The sequence below is a fragment of the Nannospalax galili genome, unplaced genomic scaffold (genome assembly GCF_000622305.1).
Source record: "Nannospalax galili isolate Female #2095 unplaced genomic scaffold, S.galili_v1.0 scaffold95, whole genome shotgun sequence".
NCBI lineage: Eukaryota > Metazoa > Chordata > Mammalia > Rodentia > Spalacidae > Nannospalax > Nannospalax galili.
The window spans coordinates 494605-515281 of record NW_008342393.1 but is presented as its reverse complement, the minus strand read 5'-3'; the positions used below and the strand labels follow the sequence as shown (position 1 = coordinate 515281).

Genomic DNA, 20677 nt, shown 5'->3' with positions numbered 1-20677 from the left:
AAGGTAACAGTGAGTAAAAAATAGTAGGTGAAATAATTTTTCACTCAGTAACAAATGAAAAGAATCAGTGCCCCCCAATTATACACACACACACACACACACACATATCAAGACTCTTTTTCTAAAGGTAAAAATGACAAGAACGTATATTCATCTTAGGAATGTATAGAATCCATACAGATATAATAAAACTTAGGAAGCCAAGGAATATTGAACATAGGCAATACAGATGGTTTTAGGAAGAGGTGGGTGGGGATGTCTGTGGGTGAGATGCCAGGAGGGAGTCTTAGGAATAGAAATGGGGTCAGGGGTCATTATGTCTAAGAGGGCAGGTAAGTGGCTTGGGAAACACTCATCTATCCTCTTGGTGAAGTTCATCTCAGGAGACTTGTCCTGTCTCTACCCATGGGGCAGAAGATGCTGAAACCCAAATGAACAACTCCTTAGATGCTTGAGTCAGACACTTGGGTCAGAGCTGGCTCCTGTCAACCAAAAGAGCTCTGCTTGGGTTACCTTGGTGAGATTCTTGGTGCCTAAGTGCTTTTGTTCTTTCTTGTAGCTCAGTTCTTGTAGATTCCTAGCATTGGTCTTGGGCACAGAGATGACCCAGAGCCAGGGAGACTTCCATCCCTCACTCTGGCTCTGTGGACTGTGCTGAACCAATGACTGTGGGCTCTGGGAAGCCCAGCTCTTGTAGGCATGTTCCTGTCCCTGTTACTACTCCCTTGTCCCCCAATTGTCTGTTTTCCCCTTAATGGGAACATTGCCCAGCCAGGCAGAGTATGGGTGGTTTAGGTAGCTGTTGAGTATGGCTGTCCTTTTTGGGAAAGAAAAAGTGGTAAAGATCTCGCCTTTATTGAGTACTTGCTGTATGCCAAGCATTGTGTCTCTCTCCAAATTCTGTTTGTATTTCTATGAGGTGTTATTAAAATCCCATGTCAGAGAACTGACTCCTGCAAGTTATCTTCTGGCCTCCATAGGCACACCATGGCTTGCATCCCCACCCCGTGTAAATAAATATAATTTAAAAATGTAAAAAATCTCCTTATCTTGAGCTGGGTTTGGTGGTGCGTGCATCCTATAGTCAGAGCACTTGGGGGCTGAGGTGGGAGGCTTGTTTGAGCCCAAGAGTTTGAGACCAGCTTGAGCCTTACATCAAAACTCCCTTATCTCATGGGCTTAAGAAATGTTATGGAACCAAGTGTGGTGGCACATGCCTTTAATCCCAGTCCTTGGGAGGCAGAGGCAGTCAGAATTCTGTGAGTTTGAGGCCAGCCTGATCTACATAGCGAGTTCCAGGCTAGTTGGGACTACAGGGAGACCCTGCCTCAAAAAGACAAAAAAAAAGTTATGGAAAATTTAAAAAGTGTATCCCAAGGCACCATCCATCATTGCACTTCAACATTTGATGACACATCTTCTTTCATCCACACCTCCACCTACTTCCCTCTCCTGGATTATTTTGAAACAAACTTCAGATACAATATAATCTTATCTAAGTATTTCAGTATGTATATCAATGATGAGGATTTTTTATATATATATATTATTTTTTGAGACAGGGTCTCACTATATAGCTCTGGATAGCCTAGAACTCTCTATGTAGACCAGGCTTGTCTGGAACTCACAGAGATCTACCTGCATCTGCCTCCCCAGTGTTGGATTTAAAGATGTGTGCCACCACACCCAGTTAAGGATTACTTTTTCAAAAAATTAATTATGTGTTATGTGTGTGTTGTGCTGTTGTGTTGTGTATGTACTTGCTAGTGTGTGTGTGTGTGTGTATGTGTGTGCACACGTGTGTGCACTTACGTGTGGATACCAGAGCTTGATGTTGGATGTCTTTCCTTTTTTTTTTTGATTATCAAGTATGTATTTTATTTTATTATTTTAAAGCTTTCATTGGCATATATTGAGCATACATAATGTATCTTGTTATGTTGTTTCATACATGTCTGTAATATTGATCCCACCCTCTCCTGTCCCCTCCCACCCCTTTCCTCTTCCCAGCTAGCTCCTCTTGTACTTTCGTCAAAAAAAAAAAAGGAAAAAAAAAATAAAAGACAGCTTTACTCTTTGAGACAGGACCCCTCATTGAACCCAAAACTCATGAATTTGACCAGGCTGACTAGCCAATGAGCTTTAGGAGATCTGCCTATCTCTGAGCCCCTACTGCCTGCCCTAATGCTGGAATTGCAGTCCCACAACACCATTCCCAGGTTTTACATTTGTTTGGGGCATCTGGACTCAGGTCCTCATGCTGTGCTTGCACAGCAGGGACTGCACTGACTGAGCCATCTCCCCAGCCCCTTGTTCCATATTTTTAACAAATAGCATTGAGACATCTGGACAGTCGTTTGCAAAGATATTCAAGTGGGTCCATTCTTCACACTATACATCAGAATAAACTCCAAGAAGATCAGAGATCTAAATGTAAAAATATGCACCCTAGAAGAAAACAGATCTGTGCATGGGAACCCCCACCTCAAAATTCAGATGAAAGACTGATAAATTCAGCCATATTAAATGTGGTTGTTTTTTTTTTTTGCATGGCGAAACCACCCACCATAGGCAGAATCCAAAGAAAAATGACACTAGAGGGAAATGATTTGCAAAAGATGTCACAAATAAAGGGCTAATCTTCTCAATATAGAGAGAACATTTAAAAATGGGAAAAGGGAAAAAAACAAATAGAAAAATTGGCAAAAGACACGAACAGACAGTTCACAGAAGATATACAGATGGTCCTTAAACATACGAAGAGATGCTTGGCTGCCACTCATAATAAGCAAAATGCAAATTAAGCCCCACCGAGAGATCATTTCTCATCTGTGTGATTGGCAGGCATTCAAAAATTTGATCAGGACTCAGGGTGAGCTCTGGGGAGATTTCACATCCGATGCTGATGGCAGAGGAAGTCGGCTCCAGCCCCACAGAGGGATTTGCCAAGATCTAAGAAAACTGCGCATATTATTTACTGCTTGACCGGGCAAGACTTCTCAGAATGTACACGGAAGATCTCCATAGATACAGAGCACCACACAGTGGTTATTTACCACAGCCTTATTTGCAATAGCAAAATATTAGAAAGAATTGAAATATGCAGAGGCTGGTTGAGTAAGTTATAGGACTCCACATATACAATAAAGATTTGTGCTGTTATCAAAAAAAGTAATGATAATGCTGGGCTTGGTGGTGCACACCTTTAATCCAGCACCCAGGAGGCAAAGGCAAGTGGATCTCTGTGAGATGGAGGCCAGGCTGGTCTACATAGTGAGTTCCAGGTGGGCTGGGGCTACAGAAGACCCTGTCAAAAACAAACAAACAAAGTAATGGTAGAAGAAAATCTCCATTTGTGGTATGGGGTGGTTTCTAGAGTAAATTGTTAGTTGAAAACTACACGAGAGCCCCAGATGTCAAAGACTGTGTAGACCAGGAGTGTGGAAACTCCTGTAATCACAGCACTGGGAAAGCTAAAGCAGGAGGACTGGGAGCTTAAGACCAGCCCAGGCTACATATTGAGGCCTGCTCAAAACAAATAAATGACATACAAAACCAAAATATTCTTTAAATTGTTCTACCTTTTATTTAAGAAAGAAAGGGAAGCCGGGTGTAATGGAGTACACCTGTAATCCCAGTGCTTGGGGGGCAGACAGGAGGGTTGAAGAAACTTTGAGGTCAGCCTGGTCTACATAACAAATTCCAATCTAGACAGGGCTACATAAGAGGACTGCCTCAAAAGAAAAGCAAAACGCAAATGCAACAAAAGAAGGAGCAAGGATGGAAGGAAGAAAAAGAAGTATTTTATTGTTTGGAAAGAAATAGCATAATTCCTAAACTAATGAAAATTGATTTCTTCTGGGGTTTGGGTATGAATGGAGTGGATGGTGAAGATACAACTGAGGCTTACTGGAATTTGCTTTTTAATGTAGATGTGAAATTTGTGCTGTATAAATGTACATATTTAAAATAAAATTAAATGAAAATAGCATAGCCCAAATTTAAAGAAAAAAAGTATATCTATCCATATATCAGATTGCCCTGATCATACAGAAAATAGTATTAATGCAAGTAACTTTTTTTTTTTTCAGACAGCTCTTACTATGTAGCCCTGGCTGGCCTTGAACTCACAGAGATCCACCTGTCTCTGCATCCCAAATGCTGGGATCAAAGGCGTGCACCACCACACCCAGCCTCAAGTAACTTTTGCTTATAGTATTCTGACACCGTGGCACAGGATACATGAATGCTTGTGTTGCCTCTAAAATCAGGTAGAAATGTAACCCTCAATGCAAAAGCAGTAACAGGCAAGCCCTTTAGGAAATGATTAAATCAGAGGTGGAGCCTTCCCCAATGAGATTAGCAGTTATAAATGGTTTGGAGGATTGAATTCAGGTCCTTGCGCATGCTAAGCATGTGTTCTGTCACTCAGCTACTTTCCTAGTCCTCAGAGATATACCATGCCTTCTGAGTATTTTTATGAATATAAAACACGTCTCACTGATCCATCCGTCAATACATTCATTGATGTAAAACTCTTCTGTGACTGCATTTATCTCTGAAGGAAAAATATTTATTTTATTTATTATTTTAATTTTATGTGTATAAGTGTATTGCCTGCATGTATGTAAAGTGCACCTGTGTCATGCAGTGCCCAAGGAGGTCAGAAGAGGGCATCGGATTCCCCTGAAACTGGAGTTACAGATGCTTGTTAGCTGCCATGTGGGTGCTGGGATTTGAACCCGGGTCTTCTGCAAGAACAATCAGTGTTCTTAACTGCTGAGCCATCTCTCTAGCCCCACATCACATTTTAAATGTTCAGTAATCACATATGGTTGGTGACTTCCATGTTAGAAAGCACAGAGATCATTCCCACCAGTGTTGTCAGTTTCTTTTATTTACCCATATATTAAGGACAAAGAGAGCTGTAGCTAATCTTGATTTTTGCTTAGTTGATTTTTAAAAAATATTTTATTTATTATTTTTATTTTATGTGTATGCGTGTATTGCCTGCATGTAGGTAAGTGCACCCGTGTCGTGCAATGCCCATGGAGGACAGAAGAGGCTGTTGGATCCCCTGGAACTGGAGTTACGGACAGTTGTTAGCTGCCATGTAGGTGCTGGGATTTGTACCTGGGTCTTCTACAAGAACAACCAGTGTTCTTAACCACTGAGCCATCTCTCCAGCCCCGCTTAGTTGATTTGTAACAGGCAATTCTGAAACTTTATTGAAATTTGAAGGACAGAATAAAGAATTAAGTGGATTTCTGTGATTGGAAATAAGTTTTCCCTTATTGTATTCCCTTGTGTATTGCCTGCATGTATGTAAGTACACCCGTGTCATGCAATACCAGAGGACAGAAGAAGGAAGAGAGGTGATACAAATATGGAGTGGGGGAAGATGAGGGCAATCCTGTAGAGCTTGACTTAATGATGGTAACTAACATCTACCAATGAAATGACACACAGAGGCTGGTAAGATGGCTCAGCCAGTAAAAGTGCTGGCCATGCACTGACTCCACAAAGTTCACACACACACACACACACACACACACACACACAATAATGATAATAAATAAAATAAATCTTAAAAAGAAATGACTTTTTATTTAATTAATTAATTTGTTTATTTTGGTCTTTTTGAGACAGGGTCTCCCTGTAGCCCCAGCTGACCTGGAAATCGCTATACAGACCAGGCTGGCCTCCAACTTACAGAGATCTGCCTGCCTCTGCCTCCCAAGTGCTGGGATTAAAGGTGTGTGCCACCACACCTGGCTCAGAAATGACTTTTTAGACAAAAAGATTTATTTCTATTTTATGTGTTGTGTTTTTATTTTATTTATTATTTTTATTTTATGTCTATGCATGTATTGCCTGCATGTATGTAAGGTGCACCCATATTGTTCAATACCAGAGGACAGAAGAAGCTGTTGGATACCCTAGAACTGGAGTTATGGACAGTTATTAGTTGCCGTGTGGGTGCTGGGATTCAAACCTGGGTCTTCTGCAAGAACAGCCAGTGTTCTTAACTGCTGAGCCATCTCTCCAGCTTGTGTTATGAGTGTTTTACCTACCTGCATGTATGTTCACCATGAGGGCATAATGCCTGCAGAGGCCAGAAGAGGGTGTTAGATCCCCTGGAACTGGAGTTACAGATGGTTGTTAGCCACCACGTGGGTGGTAGGAACTGAACCCAGATCCTCTGCAAGAGCTGCCAGTGTTCTTAAGCACTGAGCTATCTCTCTAGCCCCAAGAAACAACTTTTAAAAAGAAATGGGTACTGAGTACCAGATCTTGGTTTCTGAATTCTATTTGGGTCAGGGTTCCTTTAGAAACTGTTGTTTCTAGACCTAGGTTAGTGTCAGAATGGAAGAGGGTGCTCACAGACTGATGGACTCTGTCAGCAGGAAACTGCTATGACTGTGCTTCCTCCAGACAAACAGAGCCAAGGAATATAGTGGTGGAGCTGGGGGTGGTGGCATATACCTGTAATCCAGCACTTGGAGGATGAGGCAGGAGGATTCAAGTTTGAGACAAGCCTGGGATACATAGCAAGATCCTGTCTCAAAAATGACCCACCAGAGGGAGAGATGGCTCAGCAGTTAAGAGCCCTGGCTACTCTTGCAGAGGACCCAGGTTCAGTTCCCAGCATCCACACGGCAGCTAGTACCTGTTCTTAACTCCAGTCCTAGGGGATCCTATGCCCTTTTCTGACCTAACTGGGCATCAGGCATGTACATGGTGCACTTACATGCATGCAGGCATACTTAAAATTAAAAAAATAGGGACTGGAGAGATGGCTCAGTGGTTGAGTGCAGAGTGTGTGCTACAAGTTGGGTGTGGTGGTGTATTTCTTTAATTCCAGCACTTGGGATACAGAGGCAGGCAGATCTCTGTGAAGAGTGAGGCCAGACTGGTCTACATAATGAGTTCCAGGTCAGCTGGGGGTACAGAGAGACTCTATGTCAAAAAACCAAATAAAACTTCCAGAGGACCCCAGTTCAATTCCCAATACCCACATATGGTGGCTCACAACCGCCTGGAACTCTACTGTGTACACACACACACACACACACACACACACACACACACATATACATAACTTAAAAATAGTAAAATATTTATACATTAAAAAAAAATCTTGGGGCTGGAGCAATGGCTCAATGGTTAAGAGCACTGACTGCTCTTGCAGAAGACCCAGGTTCGATTCCCAGCACCCACATGGCAGCTAGAAACTGTCCTTAACTCCAGTTCCAGGGGAATCCAAAGCCCTCTTCTAACTTCCGCAGCATTGCACGACACGGGTGCACTCACATACATGCAGGCAATGCACTCATAAAATAAAAATAATAAAGAAAATATATTAAAAAATCTTTTAAAACAAGAAAAAGGAAAAAACAGGCATGGAAGTAGGGGGATGAGTAAGGAGGAAGGAGGGGTCAGTGGGAGTGGGGGTGGAGAGGGTAGTAAGAGTGAATAGGATCAAAATGCATTGTATACATGTATGAAAATGTCATAATGAAACTCATTACCATGCATGATTAATATATATACTAATAAAAACATTTAAAAATCACCTAATTCTTTTCTGTCACTGTATAGATAGTAAATACTATGGCTTTTCAGCCTGATCACCCTCTCTCACAATGTTCAACTTTGCCACAATAGAATAAAAGCTGTCAAAGACAAGATGAAACAAATAAGAAGGGTAGTGTTTAACGTTTTTATTTTATGTGTACAAGTGTATTGCCTGCATGCATGTAAGTGCACCCGTGCCGTGCAAGGCCCACGGAGGTCAGAAGGGGGTGTTGGATCCCCTGGAACTAGAGTTAAGGCTGGTTGTTAGCTGCCATGTGGGTGCTGGGAATTAAGCCCTGATCCTCTACAAGAGTAGCTAGTGCTTTTAACCTATCAGCCATCTCTCCAGCCCCATGATTGTGTTTAAATAAAACTTTGTTAATGGCCAAAAGTGTTCATAGCAATATCCAGAGGAAGGAGGAAGCAGAGTTGGAGGGAGGAAGGAAAGCTCCTTTTCTTTTTCTAATTTTTGTGTGGTATACGTGTGTGAGTGTATGTTCTTGCATGTGTGTGGATACATGTGTTGTGCTTTAACCACTGAGCCATCTCTCCAGCCTTGGAAAAGCTCTGTCTCATAGTAGAATGCCAATTAATAAAATATCAGAAAGATGACAGAGTTAGGTAATCACTGTAACCTCCAATAGAATAACTGTTTCCGACCAAGGGTCATAGTGGATGCTAGACCCACTGGAGAAGGATCACTGGGGAACACAACAGACAGTCTCAAAGTACAGGAAAGACAGACAGCTCCTCTCATGTAAAACTCCTGTCAAAAAATCCTGTCAAAATGATGCAAAATTATTTGAGATTTGTTCTGGATTAAAGAAGATTAAAAATACTTATGACCAAAACCAACAGATGATCCTTGGTAGGATCCTGGATCAGAAAAATAAAATGATAAAGGATACTTTGGGGATAGTAGCAAATATTTGAGTATGGAAAATTGGATAATATTACCATAGCCACACTAAATTTCTGGTGTGTTCCAATGGCACTGTGGCTTATGGAGCAGAGAGGGCTGAAGTATTTGGGGTGAAGTGACTTGTGTCTGCAACTCTCTCTCTCTTTTTTTGGTCTTTTTGAGATCTTTTTGAAACAGGGTGTCCCTGTAGCCCCAGCTGTCCTGGAACTCACTATGTAGATCAGGATGGCCTTGAATTCACAGAGATCTGCCTGCCTCTGCCTCCTGAGTGCTGGGATTAAAGGCATGTGCCACCATGCCCAGCTGCAACTCTTTTTTAAAAAAATATATTTTATTATTTTATGTGTATGAGTGTACTGAGTGCATGTGTGTAAGTGCACCCGTGTTGTGTAATGCCCGAGGAGGTCAGAAGAACATTGGATTCCCCTGGAACTGGAGTTACGAATGGTTGTTAGTTGCCATGTGGGTGATGGGAATTGAACATAGGTCCTCTGCAAGAGCAGTCGGTGCTCTTAACCACTAAGCCATCTCTCCAGCCCCTGAAGCTATCTCTCAAATAATCACTGAGGAAGACTCATGTTCACATATAACCCAGAATGGCACTGCTTTATTACCCAACAAAAACCTCCTCATCAGCTAGGTGTGGTGGCACATGCCTGTCATCCTAGCACTCGGGAGGCAGAGGCAGATGAGTCTCTGTGACATTGAGGTCATCATGGTTATACAGTGAGTTCCAGACCAGCTTGAGCTACCTGGAGACCCTGTCTCAAAATTAACAAATATACAAATAAATCTCATCAGCTGGTTACAGGGATGAATGGCATCCTTTTCCCTTTCAGGGCCCCTCACTGTGGAGCTCAGAGTTAGTAAAACAACAAGTAAATGCAAGACCATCTCCTGGTACCATGTACTGATTTATTTTTAACTTTATTTATTTATTTATTTATTTATTTATTTTTGGTCTTTTTGAGACAGGATTTTCCTGTAGCCCCAGCTGACCTGGAACTTGCTATTTAGACCAGGCTGGCCTTGAACTCACAGAGATCTGCCTGCCTCTGCCTCCTGAGTGCTGGGATTAAAGGTGTGTGCCCCCACACCAGGCTTTAATTAATTAATTAATCAATTATTTTTATTTTATGAGTGTTTCACCTGCATACATGTAAGTGCACCATGTGAGGGCAATGCCCACTGAGGCCAGAAGATGGCATCAGATCTCTTTGGAACTGAAGTTATGGACTGTTGTGATCTGCCATGTGGGTGCTGGGAACTGAACCCAGGTCCTCTGCTAGAGCAGCCGGTGCTCTTAACTGCTGAGCCATCTCTCCAGCTCTCAAAGAGTTACTTAAAAAAATTATTATCATGTATGCATGATGTGTGGGTATGTGTGTGCACATGCTATAGTGCATATGTGGAGGTCAGAGGACAACTTTGTGAAGTCAGTCCTCTCCTTCCACCTTTATGTGGGTTCCAGGGATAAAACTTAGGGTACTAGGCTGTGTGGCAAGTGCCTTTATCTGCCAAGCCATCTTGTGGGTCCCATGTACTGATTTTTTATCCCCTTCCTCCCTGGAAGCACTGACCTAAGGGCCTGGAGATCCAAGTTCAAGTCCCTATGACCTTAGGAAAGTTACTTCGCCTGATTGGCTTTCTCATCTTGGGCTACAGGTTGTCTAAGACCATGACATTGAGTGGTTGGCCAGAGGAGGAGAGCTATTTGATATCCCAGGAGTGCTGGCATGTGGCTGGACTTACCTGTACTACTTCCACATCCTAGGCCCATGAGCGGCTGGAGGAGACAAAATTGGAGGCTGTGCGAGATAACAACCTGGAGCTGGTGCAGGAGATCCTTCGAGACCTGGCGCAGCTGGCAGAACAGAGCAGCACTGCTGCAGAGCTGGCACGCATCCTCCAGGAGCCCCACTTCCAGGTTCCTGGTGGTTTGCAGTGGGTGGGGGAGGGGCCAACAGGAAGTTTGAACTTGGAAGGGAAGGGACCAAGGGACTTCTGGGCTCTGCCCCATTGTCCCTTCTCTTCCCATTCCTTTTCCAGTCCCTCCTGGAGACACATGACTCTGTGGCCTCAAAGACCTATGAGACACCACCCCCTAGCCCAGGTCTGGACCCCACATTCAGCAACCAGCCTGTACCTCCTGATGCAGTGCGCATGGTGGGCATTCGCAAGACTGCAGGAGAGCATCTGGTGAGGGCCAGAGGCTGAGTGTGATGCAGGAGGGGACAGAGAGTGACCAATGGGAAAGGAGAAGTCAGGAGGGAGTTAAAGATGAAGACTAGGCCCATGTTGGCTCTAAAGAGGAGGGCCATGACACTGCCTGTGAGTTACACACACACACACACACACACACACACACACACACACATACACACCGTCAGGATCCTCTCTAGGCTGTGGCTATCAGTGAAGAATTGAGACAAAAATAGATTTGTGAGTGGGGAGTGGGAGGTGGGGACGGGAATGGGGGGCCCTCCAGGAGTTCCATTTGAAGACCTACAGAGACCTAGCCTTATCCTTTCCTTCCATCCCTCAGGGTGTGACATTCCGAGTGGAGGGCGGTGAGTTGGTGATCGCCCGAATTCTGCACGGGGGCATGGTGGCTCAGCAAGGCCTACTGCATGTGGGTGACATCATCAAGGAGGTGAATGGGCAGCCAGTGGGCAGTGACCCCCGGGCCCTGCAGGAGCTTCTGCGCAGTGCCAGCGGCAGCGTCATCCTCAAGATCCTACCCAGCTACCAGGAACCCCACCTGCCCCGCCAGGTGGGCCTGTCTGCCAGAACCCCACCCAGCTCAAGGACCAAGGGACGACTGAGCCTCTCAGCAGCAGCCCACTGGTCTCTTGAAGCTGTTCTGCTCTGAGACGTTCACTCAAGGCAAACAGCAGGATCTGCAGGCCACTCATGACAGCCACAGACAGCAGCTTAGTGAGGCGCACATGTCCACATATCTACCTGTCTTATCCTTAGGCACTCATGCACATGTGCAAGGGGTATGTGTTCTTCCGTGACCTGGGAGACCTGAGTGTGGGAGTGTCTGCCCCAGATGTAATAATCCTTGCCTGAAGCAATTTCTCCATTGCTCATTCTAAGCCTCTTAGTTCCAGTTGCCAAGGGAGGCTGGTACCATGAAGGCAGTGTGAGGATGCCTGGAGGCATCACTCCTAGAGGCGCTGGCGCTGTAAGGGGAAGTGGCAGGGGGTGGCCTATCTGCCATCCTCCCTTCCAATGGAGGCACCCTTTGTGCTTTCCCTTGACCCTTCCCCAATTCCTGGGCCCAGGTATTTGTTAAATGCCACTTTGACTATGACCCGGCTCGGGACAGCCTCATCCCCTGCAAAGAAGCAGGCCTGCGCTTCAACGCTGGAGACTTGCTTCAAATTGTAAACCAGGACGATGCCAACTGGTGGCAGGTGAGCCTCAGGCGCTCGTACAGTGTCTCCAACTACAGTTTGGGGGAGGTGGGTTGCTGGGAAGGGTCCTCTCACTCAGGCAGATCTTTGGCACATGCCATTTCAGGCATGTCATGTAGAAGGGGGCAGTGCTGGGCTCATCCCCAGCCAGCTGTTGGAGGAGAAGCGGAAAGCATTTGTCAAACGGGACCTGGAACTGACTCCAACCTCAGGTAGGAGCCCGCTCCCCTACTCCAGGCCTCAATTTAGGATCAGGCTCTGCCCAACCTGCCTTGCTCACCCATTTCTCTGTGGCCAGGGACCCTGTGCGGCAGCCTTTCAGGAAAGAAAAAGAAGAGAATGATGTATTTGACCACCAAGAATGCAGGTGGGTATTAGAGGCCCTGCTCCAATTGTCCTCCAGTGTATGCTGTGCTCTCGCTAACCCACAAGTGATATTTGTGCGTCTGTTCTACCTCGGATGCTGCCAACCTTGTTCCTTGGCCCTGCCCAGTTCCTCCCTGTTTCCCCCCGGGCCCAAGCTCTTTTACCCTTGATGCGTCCTGAGAGCCATGCCCCTCCCCCCACCGGGCAACCTGATAAGCAATGCCTTCTCCCGGTGTCCAGAGTTTGACCGTCATGAGCTGCTCATTTATGAGGAGGTGGCCCGCATGCCCCCATTCCGCCGGAAAACCTTGGTACTGATTGGAGCGCAGGGTGTGGGTCGGCGCAGCCTGAAGAACAAGCTCATCCTATGGGATCCAGACCGCTATGGCACCACGGTACCCTGTGAGTAGAGGCGGAGCCCTGCTGGGAGGAGCAGGGGCTGGGATGTGTAAGTGCAGGAGGTGAAGGGGGATGCTGGAGAGGTGCAGAGCTGCTCTGAATCAGCATCTTCCGGGACACCAGGACAGCAGGTCAGGTGGCATCTTTGGGCGTGAACTCTATGGTGTGCTGCGCCCTCTGTGGGTGGATAAGGGGAACTGCAGGCTGAGGACCAGGTGGGTGGGGCTGGCTTCACCCAAGGTTTCTCTTCTTGTTCCACTTGCTAAAAGCGTAAAAAAAAATCTGTGTGACTTTGGCTGCACATTGTCCTTCCTGAGCCTCAGTCACCCATTAGTTCACAGTAGGTCTGGTTAGCTGCTCGCTGAAGATCCTCCCGGCCCAGATGTCCTGCGCGTTTGTGTGTCTGTGTGTGCACATGCATGCCAGTGGTGCTGAGGGCATGCGTGTGTGAAAAACAGCAGTGCAGGGCAGTTGGAGGACGGCCTATGTCTCCAGTGGAACCCACATGGAACATGTGCATATGTATTTGAGGTGGAGTGATCTGCCTTTAACCATTTGTCTCCACCTTCCTGAAGACACATCCCGACGCCCTAAGGACTCAGAGCGGGAAGGCCAGGGCTACAGCTTTGTGTCTCGTGGGGAGATGGAGGCTGACATCCGTGCTGGGCGCTACCTGGAACATGGCGAGTATGAGGGCAACCTGTATGGCACACGGATCGATTCCATCAGGGGCGTGGTTGCCTCCGGCAAGGTGTGCGTGCTGGATGTCAACCCCCAGGTACTGGCCAGACCTCCCCTTCTCTGCCTGCTAGTGTCCTCTCCCCACACTCGGCTCCCTCAATATTTCCCATCTATTTCCTGGTGCTCATGTTCCCCCCGACTACTGCTAGGACCCAGCCCACCTCCATCCCGTTTCTCAGCTTCCCAGACCCAGTTTCCTCCAGTTATTCCATCTCCAGTCACCTGCCAGCCACTTGTCTGTCATTTATTCCAAGGACTCAGGTCTCAGACCCTCAGGTATCCAGAGTGTTCACTGTCAGGTGACCACCCTGACACTAAAACACCCTTCCTCTTCCTGCACATGTATAGATGTACGTCGGCCCTCCTTTTCTCCTGTAGGCAGTAAAGGTACTGAGGACGGCCGAGTTTGTCCCTTATGTGGTGTTCATTGAGGCCCCTGACTTTGAGACACTGCGGGCCATGAACCGGGCTGCACTGGAGAGTGGAGTGTCTACCAAACAGCTCACGGTGAGCCCCTAGCCACTGTGGGAGGGTTTGCTGGCTGCCTTCTGGGTGTACGGACTGGAGCTGATGGAGGGAGACAAGGAAGATAGAGAGGTGAAACTTTTGGTCCATGACCTATGGATGTGGAAAGGAAGGCTAGAGACAGCAGGTGCGGTGCCCAAAGTCTCAGATGGACACAGCACTTTGACTCCAGGCCCTCTACTTGGAGTCCTTTGCAGAGAGAGCGTGCTGGACAAAGGAAGTTGCAGAGGGCCAGCGGAAGATCTGTGGGGGTGAAGATGGCCAGGGAAAGGTCCCTGAGGAAACCCCTCCCCTTGCTACAGCATTCCCCTAGGAATAAGGTTGCTGAGCTCTGAGCTTCGGGTTCCCCCTGCTGGCCATAGCTGCTGCTGCAGCTCTCAGGCTTCACAGAGGATGGGCAGGCTGGTTCCAGTTCTGTAGATGGCTCCCTAAAGGACTTGGACTCCCTAAAGGTCTTGGACTGATTCCTGCTGTGGGCATTATGATCCCAGCATAATGGGATCAAATGGCAGCTGACTTGAGGCCCTGGGACACAGCTGGCCTCAGCTTCCTTAAATCAGTTGTCCAGTTCCTTCACCCCTGCCCCACCGACTTCTTTAGGTCTGGGGTAAGGGTTGCTTTGCACACTTAGGGGTTGCCCTGGTACTAGGTGTGTCCTGATGCTACCTCATAACTATAGGTGAGGGGCCTGCCTTGTCAGACTGGAGGGAGCTCTGGCTTTGGAGTCCGGCAGACTTTTCAGTCTAGGGTTGGCTGTGATCTCTTTGTATCTCAGTTTTGTGTTGTAAATGGGAAGTCAGTTAACACTCTTGTGCAGCTGTAGTGAAGAGCATGTGGGTTCTAAGGGGTTAGCGTCTTAGCACTTAGCACAGCTTCTTTCCTCCCCTCTCCCCTCCTTTTCTTTCCTCCCTTCCGCTCTCCCTTCCCTTTCCTCCTCTCCTTCCCCTTCCTTCCAACAGAATTTGGTGCAGGAACACAGCCTTGGGTGCACAGGGGAGACTCCTGCATCTTGGCCAGGGAATCTACATCAGTGTGCCTGGGCTTTGGGATGAGGAGGGGCAGGTTATAGACCCCTTTAACAATGGGAGTGAGTTGTAGGCACTTAGAAAAGTTCCTTGTTCCGAACAGGAGGCAGACCTGAGGCGGACAGTAGAGGAGAGCAGCCGCATCCAGAGGGGCTATGGGCACTACTTTGACCTCAGCCTGGTCAACAGCAACCTGGAGAGGACCTTCCGAGAGCTCCAGGCTGCCATGGAAAAACTTCGATCGGAGCCCCAGTGGGTGCCTGTCAGCTGGGTGTACTGAGCCTGGATCTGGACCTTGTTCCCTGCTGAGTTAAGATCTAGAACCTGAATCCATCCCCTATCCCATCTGTGACACTCCCTCACCCTGCCATGATCTTTAGTCCCCATCTCTGGTTTTCCCTGGATCACAGTTCCTAGCAGGCCCTACAGCTGGCTTCAGTGTAAGGTGTGCACTGCCAGGGAGGTGGGTGTTCATGGGGTACCTCTGTACCCAGGTGCTGCCCACTCCCAATGACCACTGGCCTCCAGACATCCCTAAGGGCCAAGCTGTGTCCAGGAGTGTCTCAGAGTCACTCCCATAATGCTCAGTTCAGAGAAAATCAAAGCTGTTTGAGGACCTTGTGGTCAGTAGGCATATGACCCCTGCCAGCTTTTTCTCCTCTGGGCTGGTGACACCTACCCTGTTCCTGGGCCCCTCCCATCTCTTACTCTAGTCCTAGATTCAGCTTTGGGCTGTTCTCATGTGGCCAGGGGAGTACTCAGCAATTGGTAGCTAGGCAGACCTGGGCAGTAATGCCAGTCTGGGCCATCCTAAAGGAGAGGGGAGCCCAACCATGAGCCAGATGCAGCTGCCAGTGTGAGTTTCATCTCCCCCAGGAGCAAATGCGGCCTGGTCTCTCCCTCATCCACAGCTTCTCACTGCCAAAGTCTCTCCACAGACTTCCCCAATGTGTCCTTCTTGGGTAAGCTCTGCTACCCAAAGGGTGCAGCTGGCAGGGGCTAGTGGGCTCAGCCTAGGTTGGGAAAGGGCCTGGAAGACTGAGTCCTCTGTTGTGGTTATCGAAAGCACTCCAGGCTCCATGGCCCATACAGGGCTTAGTCCGCTTTGGGCTTCTCTTTTGATGGATCCAGGTAGCCCACTGGCATTAGGACTGACAGGATGGGAGTTAAGGCAGGATAGGGGGGAGGACTGTGAGTGTGGGCTTAGAAACTGACAGGTGAGCAGCGCTTGCCACACAGGTCCAGATGGCCCCATTGGCACTCCAGGCTGGGCAACCTGTGGTGCTGTGGTGCTGGTCTGTGTTTCTGGCCCTGATGTATGTGCCTGTGTGTGTGTGTGTGTGTGTGTGTGTGTGTACATGCACTTGTGTGTAACTTGGCTTGAGGGAGAGGCTGCAAGTGATTGCTTTTAGGTGGCTTTTTGGGGCCCCTTTATGGGTTCCCATCAGCCTCCAATTCTTACAAGGCCTCCACCTCAGACCCCAGAGCCTGGGCCCTCTTCAGATGTCTTCCTCTTGTGTGGTCTGTGTTTGTTTCGCGGATATATGTGTCTGTGTGTGTGTGTGTGTGTGTGTGTGTGTGTGTGTGTGTACATGCACTTGTGTGTAACTTGGCTTGAGGGAGAGGCTGCAAATGATTGCTTTTAGGTGGCTTTTTGGGGCCCCTTTATGGGTTCCCATCAGCCTCCAATTCTTACAAGGCCTCCACCTCAGACCCCAGAGCCTGGGCCCTCTTCAGATGTCTTCCTCTGCCCTCCTACTGTCCCTGTTCTAAACACCAGCCTTCAGTCCTTGGGGAGGGTGATTTTGTAAAATAAGAGAATCCTTTTAAGAATACTGTTCTAGATATCCCAAGACATCTCAGCCTTCATCCTGTTCTCACGGGGGGACCCCCAGACACCCCCATCCCGTGCCTCCCAGTTCTTCTGAGTATCAGTCAGTCTTACTGCAATGTCAGCCCAAGCTGGCCCTTGAACCACTGTGTGCCCGTTTCCTAGGGAAGGGGAGGGGAGGGAGAATAAACAGAATATTTATTACAAATGCTAGAAATATATTTATTATATTAGGAATCTCATTTGCTTTGGCATAGGATGTGCAAATGAGATGTAGATGTTAGGCCTGCCCCCAGTTCATCTGTATAGCTCTGCATACACTGTATGTGGTCATCTTCCTACTTTTAGTCTGTGTCCTTTTATCCTCAGTTCAGCACATCCTGCATCACCCCCACCTTCAGCTTAAGGAGCCTGGGAATGGGAGGAAAACGAAGCATTTTCCTGATACCTAGACTTGGAGTTATTTGCAGCGCCTGCCTCCCTGGGGAACACGGGTTTAGAGGCAGAGAAGGATCTCCTATGGCAGGCCTGAATTCTCCTTGGTTAACCCACAAAACCCCCTGACCAAAAGACCATGGCCTCTGATAGAAATGTGGTGGGTGTCATTCTGGAGAGTTGGCAGCATTCCTTCGCTGTGGAAGTCCAATGTGGAGACAGTCCACACACCTTCCTCTCCAGTGATGTGTGAGAGGCAGGGCTGGACCGAGCCCTGCTCTGTGCCCCTTCCAGGCACTATACAGGTGGGAACAGAGGCTGTGAGTCTCTTCATCTCAGCATAGGGTTGGATTTTAACAGTGGGTGTCCATCAAGCTTGCTCTGTGACTCTGTCCTCCTTCCCACTGTGGCCTCTTGAACTTGGGGATCTCAGGAGAATGAAGACCCTGCCCCCCAATGGTCCCCACTCAGCTCCAGCCCAGTTGTTCTTTGTCCCCTCCTTCAGCCATCTAATTCTCAAGTTTTCTCCCTGGTTTTCTTTCTCTTTCTTTGATTAAACATGAAAGCAAATGCTTCTGGGCTGTTTGTCTTTAATTGGGGTGGATAGTTTTGGGGGAAGGTGAGGGTCAGGGAGCACAGGACAGATGATTCTAGACTGGAAGATGGAATGACATACTAGTGTTCTACGGTATCTTCCCTATCCCTCCATACTCTGTCTGAAGAAGACTCTCTCCTCTAAGTGCCCATTCCTGGGAGCTGGTGACCATCAGGGGTGTGAAGAAGTCAGGAATTCCATAGCCAGTCCACGTGTGTCCACCCAGAACTTGTGTGACCTTCAGCAAGTACCCCTACCTCTCTGGGCCTCCACTTCATTTTCTGTATAAGTGCCACACAGTCTCTCAGAGGTAATGTTAGAGGGTACTCAGTACTCAACACAGGGGCAGTAGATGACATTGAAATGTCACTCTTTTGCTCCCTGGCCCAAAAGAAAGGAAGGAAGAAAGGAAGGAAGGGGAAAAGAAGGTCAGCCAAATGCCACCACAGTGTGTGTATAGGGCAGGGGGTTAGCATTCCTTTCCACCTGGCATTCTTCAGAAGGCAATCGTGGCACACTGTTCTACAGTATCACTGCAGAGTCTCCCAGGGGACTTAGGCTGTCCCTGTCTGCTGTGGCTACATGTGGATCCAGCCCTTGGCCCTTGAGTTTCCTTGAAGCCACACAGGCGTAAAGAGCCAGGTCAGAGAACAATTTCACTACTGATTTGGAGGCAGCCATAGGGGCTTACATCACCCACCTCATGCTTTGATGAGAATTCAGTGCCGATAGTTAAAACCCTGACCCTTCCCAGCACAGAGGTCTTCCGGGTCAACTCTTTCTCCTTGGGTCCCCATGTGCTGCCATGTTGCTTGCTCCTTTCCTTTTTTTCTTTCATTCCTGGATGACTTTATCTCCTAGGGCACCCCTGGAAAGTCCACACTTATATTTCTGTCCTAATCCAGTGGTTCTCAAGTCTTGACTGCACAGTAGACTCATTTGGGAGTTAAAAGAGAAACAATTATGCAGCCCCACTCTAGATCTATGAACTCTAAAGCATGGAGATTGCTGACTGATGTTAAAACCACATTATCAGGAACTGGAGAGATGGCTCAGGGGTTAAGAGCCGTGTCTGCCTTGCGGAGGACCCAGGTTTGGTTCCCAGCACCCACATGGCAGCTAATACTGGTCTGTAACTCCAGTTCCAAGGGATCTGATGCCCTCTTCTCGCCTCCACAGGAATTGCATGAATGTGGTACATTCCACATAAAACAAAAAGGTTTTAAAAACCACAGCTCAAACTGGGCATGGTTGTGAACACCTTTAATCCCAGCACTCAGGAGACAGAGGCAGGTGAATCTCTGTGAGTTTGAGGCCAGCCTGGTCTACATAGCGAGTTCCAGGCCAGCTGGGGCTACAAGAAGACTGTCTCAAAAAAAACCAAAACAAACAAAACAAACCACATCTCAGCAACTTATTTGCTATTAATTTCTTCCTCACATCACATCTTCTGTGAGTTGGGTGGCATTTCTAGCTGCGACTCAAGGGTCTAGCCTTTTTACATCTGTTACACGGATTTAATGTGAAGACTCCACAGGTGTCACAAAGGAAGAAGACGGTGTGGAAAACTGCTCATTTCATGGGTCAGCTCTGTTTGCTCACACCTGCACTGACTGGACCCTAGCCCCCAGCTTTAGGTTACTGCAAGGAAGGTTGGTGTGCTGGATAGCTTTAGTGTCAACTTGACACACCTGGGTTGAGGGAGCCTCAATCGGGGAATTTCCTCTATTGGACTGGCCTGTGGCCATGTCTGAAGGGCATCTTCTTGATGAGTGATGTGGGAGGGCCCAGCCCACTGTGGGTGGTGCCACCCCTGGGCAGGTGGGCCTGTATTGCATAAGAAAGCAGGCTGAGTAGGGGCCAGGGGAGCAAGCCTGTAAGCAGCATTCCTCCATGGCTTGTGCTCCAGCTCCTGCCTCCAAGTTCCTGCCCTGAGTTCCTACCTTGGGCTCCCTGATGAACTGCGTGCAACCTGGGAGATGTAAGACAAATAAACCCTTTCCTCCCCAAGTTGGTACTGGTCAGAGTGTTTTGTCACAGCAATGAAGAACAAACTAAGATAGTTGGGAAATGTAGTCTTCCTTTGTACTTATGACAAGGAGACAACATCCAGCAGATCTCTGCTAAGCTGACGTTGGACCTTGGGTGGCTTGTTTTAGAAGCCCCCTGAGTGATTCAAATGTGTAACCAAGTTTACTGACCATTATTAGTCCAACTTCACCACACCCTTGGAATGGAGGAATTTTGTTTTATTGTAAATTTTATTTTTGTGTATTTCATCTAGAACATCTAATTTTTTTAAAAAATATTATTTTTATTTTATGTGTATGTGTGTATTGCCTACATGTAGGTAAGTGCACCCATGCCTGCGGAGGATAGAAGAGGCTGTTGGGTCCCCTGGAACTGGAGTTGTGGACAGTTGTTAGCTGCCATGTGGGTGCTGGGATTTGAACCTGTTCTTCTGCAAGAACAGCCAGTATTCTTAACCGCTGAGCCATCTCTCCAGCCCCCATTCAGAACATCTTAATCATCTTTATACCTCTTTCCCCACTGGCAGCCCCCATAGCCCCCCCCCAGTGAATTTCATGCATTCTGTCATTTGTGTTAAGGTGTATCGAGTCAAGCTAGTATCCCCAAATGTCCCTCAGTGCAAGTTCATCCACTAAGGTCCAGCCAGCTTATCTAGAGTCCCTCCCTTTAAGAAGATCAGTTCTTCCTCATCCAGCAGTCATCAGTTGCCAATAGTTCTTCAGCTAAGATTGGGGTCTGCTGCCCATTCCCACAGTTCTATGCTGGGTTTTTGTCTGCTTGAGTTTGCATAGGTCTTGTGCATGCTGA

The 20677-nt window shown here is 47.5% G+C and overlaps 1 protein-coding gene across 7 annotated transcripts in view; it reads left to right on the top strand.

Annotated features, from left to right (window-relative positions):
- Mpp2 (membrane palmitoylated protein 2) overlaps positions 1-17807 on the top strand; it is a 32586-nt gene extending 14779 nt beyond the window's left edge. For 6 of the 7 annotated variants that reach the window (XM_029565992.1, XM_029565993.1, XM_008838150.3 and 3 more), the window contains 10 exons: positions 10275-10427; positions 10550-10699; positions 11046-11273; positions 11791-11922; positions 12029-12134; positions 12221-12289; positions 12529-12690; positions 13263-13465; positions 13807-13935; positions 15082-16483. In XM_029565992.1, the coding sequence (XP_029421852.1) occupies positions 10275-10427; positions 10550-10699; positions 11046-11273; positions 11791-11922; positions 12029-12134; positions 12221-12289; positions 12529-12690; positions 13263-13465; positions 13807-13935; positions 15082-15258 (1509 nt within the window). In that variant the 3' untranslated portion in view covers positions 15259-16483. Of the gene's footprint in view, positions 1-10274; positions 10428-10549; positions 10700-11045; positions 11274-11790; positions 11923-12028; positions 12135-12220; positions 12290-12528; positions 12691-13262; positions 13466-13806; positions 13936-15081; positions 16484-17178 lie in introns of those variants that run through there. The other variant, XM_008838149.3, reaches the window with a different exon arrangement.
- The last annotated feature ends 2870 nt before the right edge of the window (positions 17808-20677 follow it).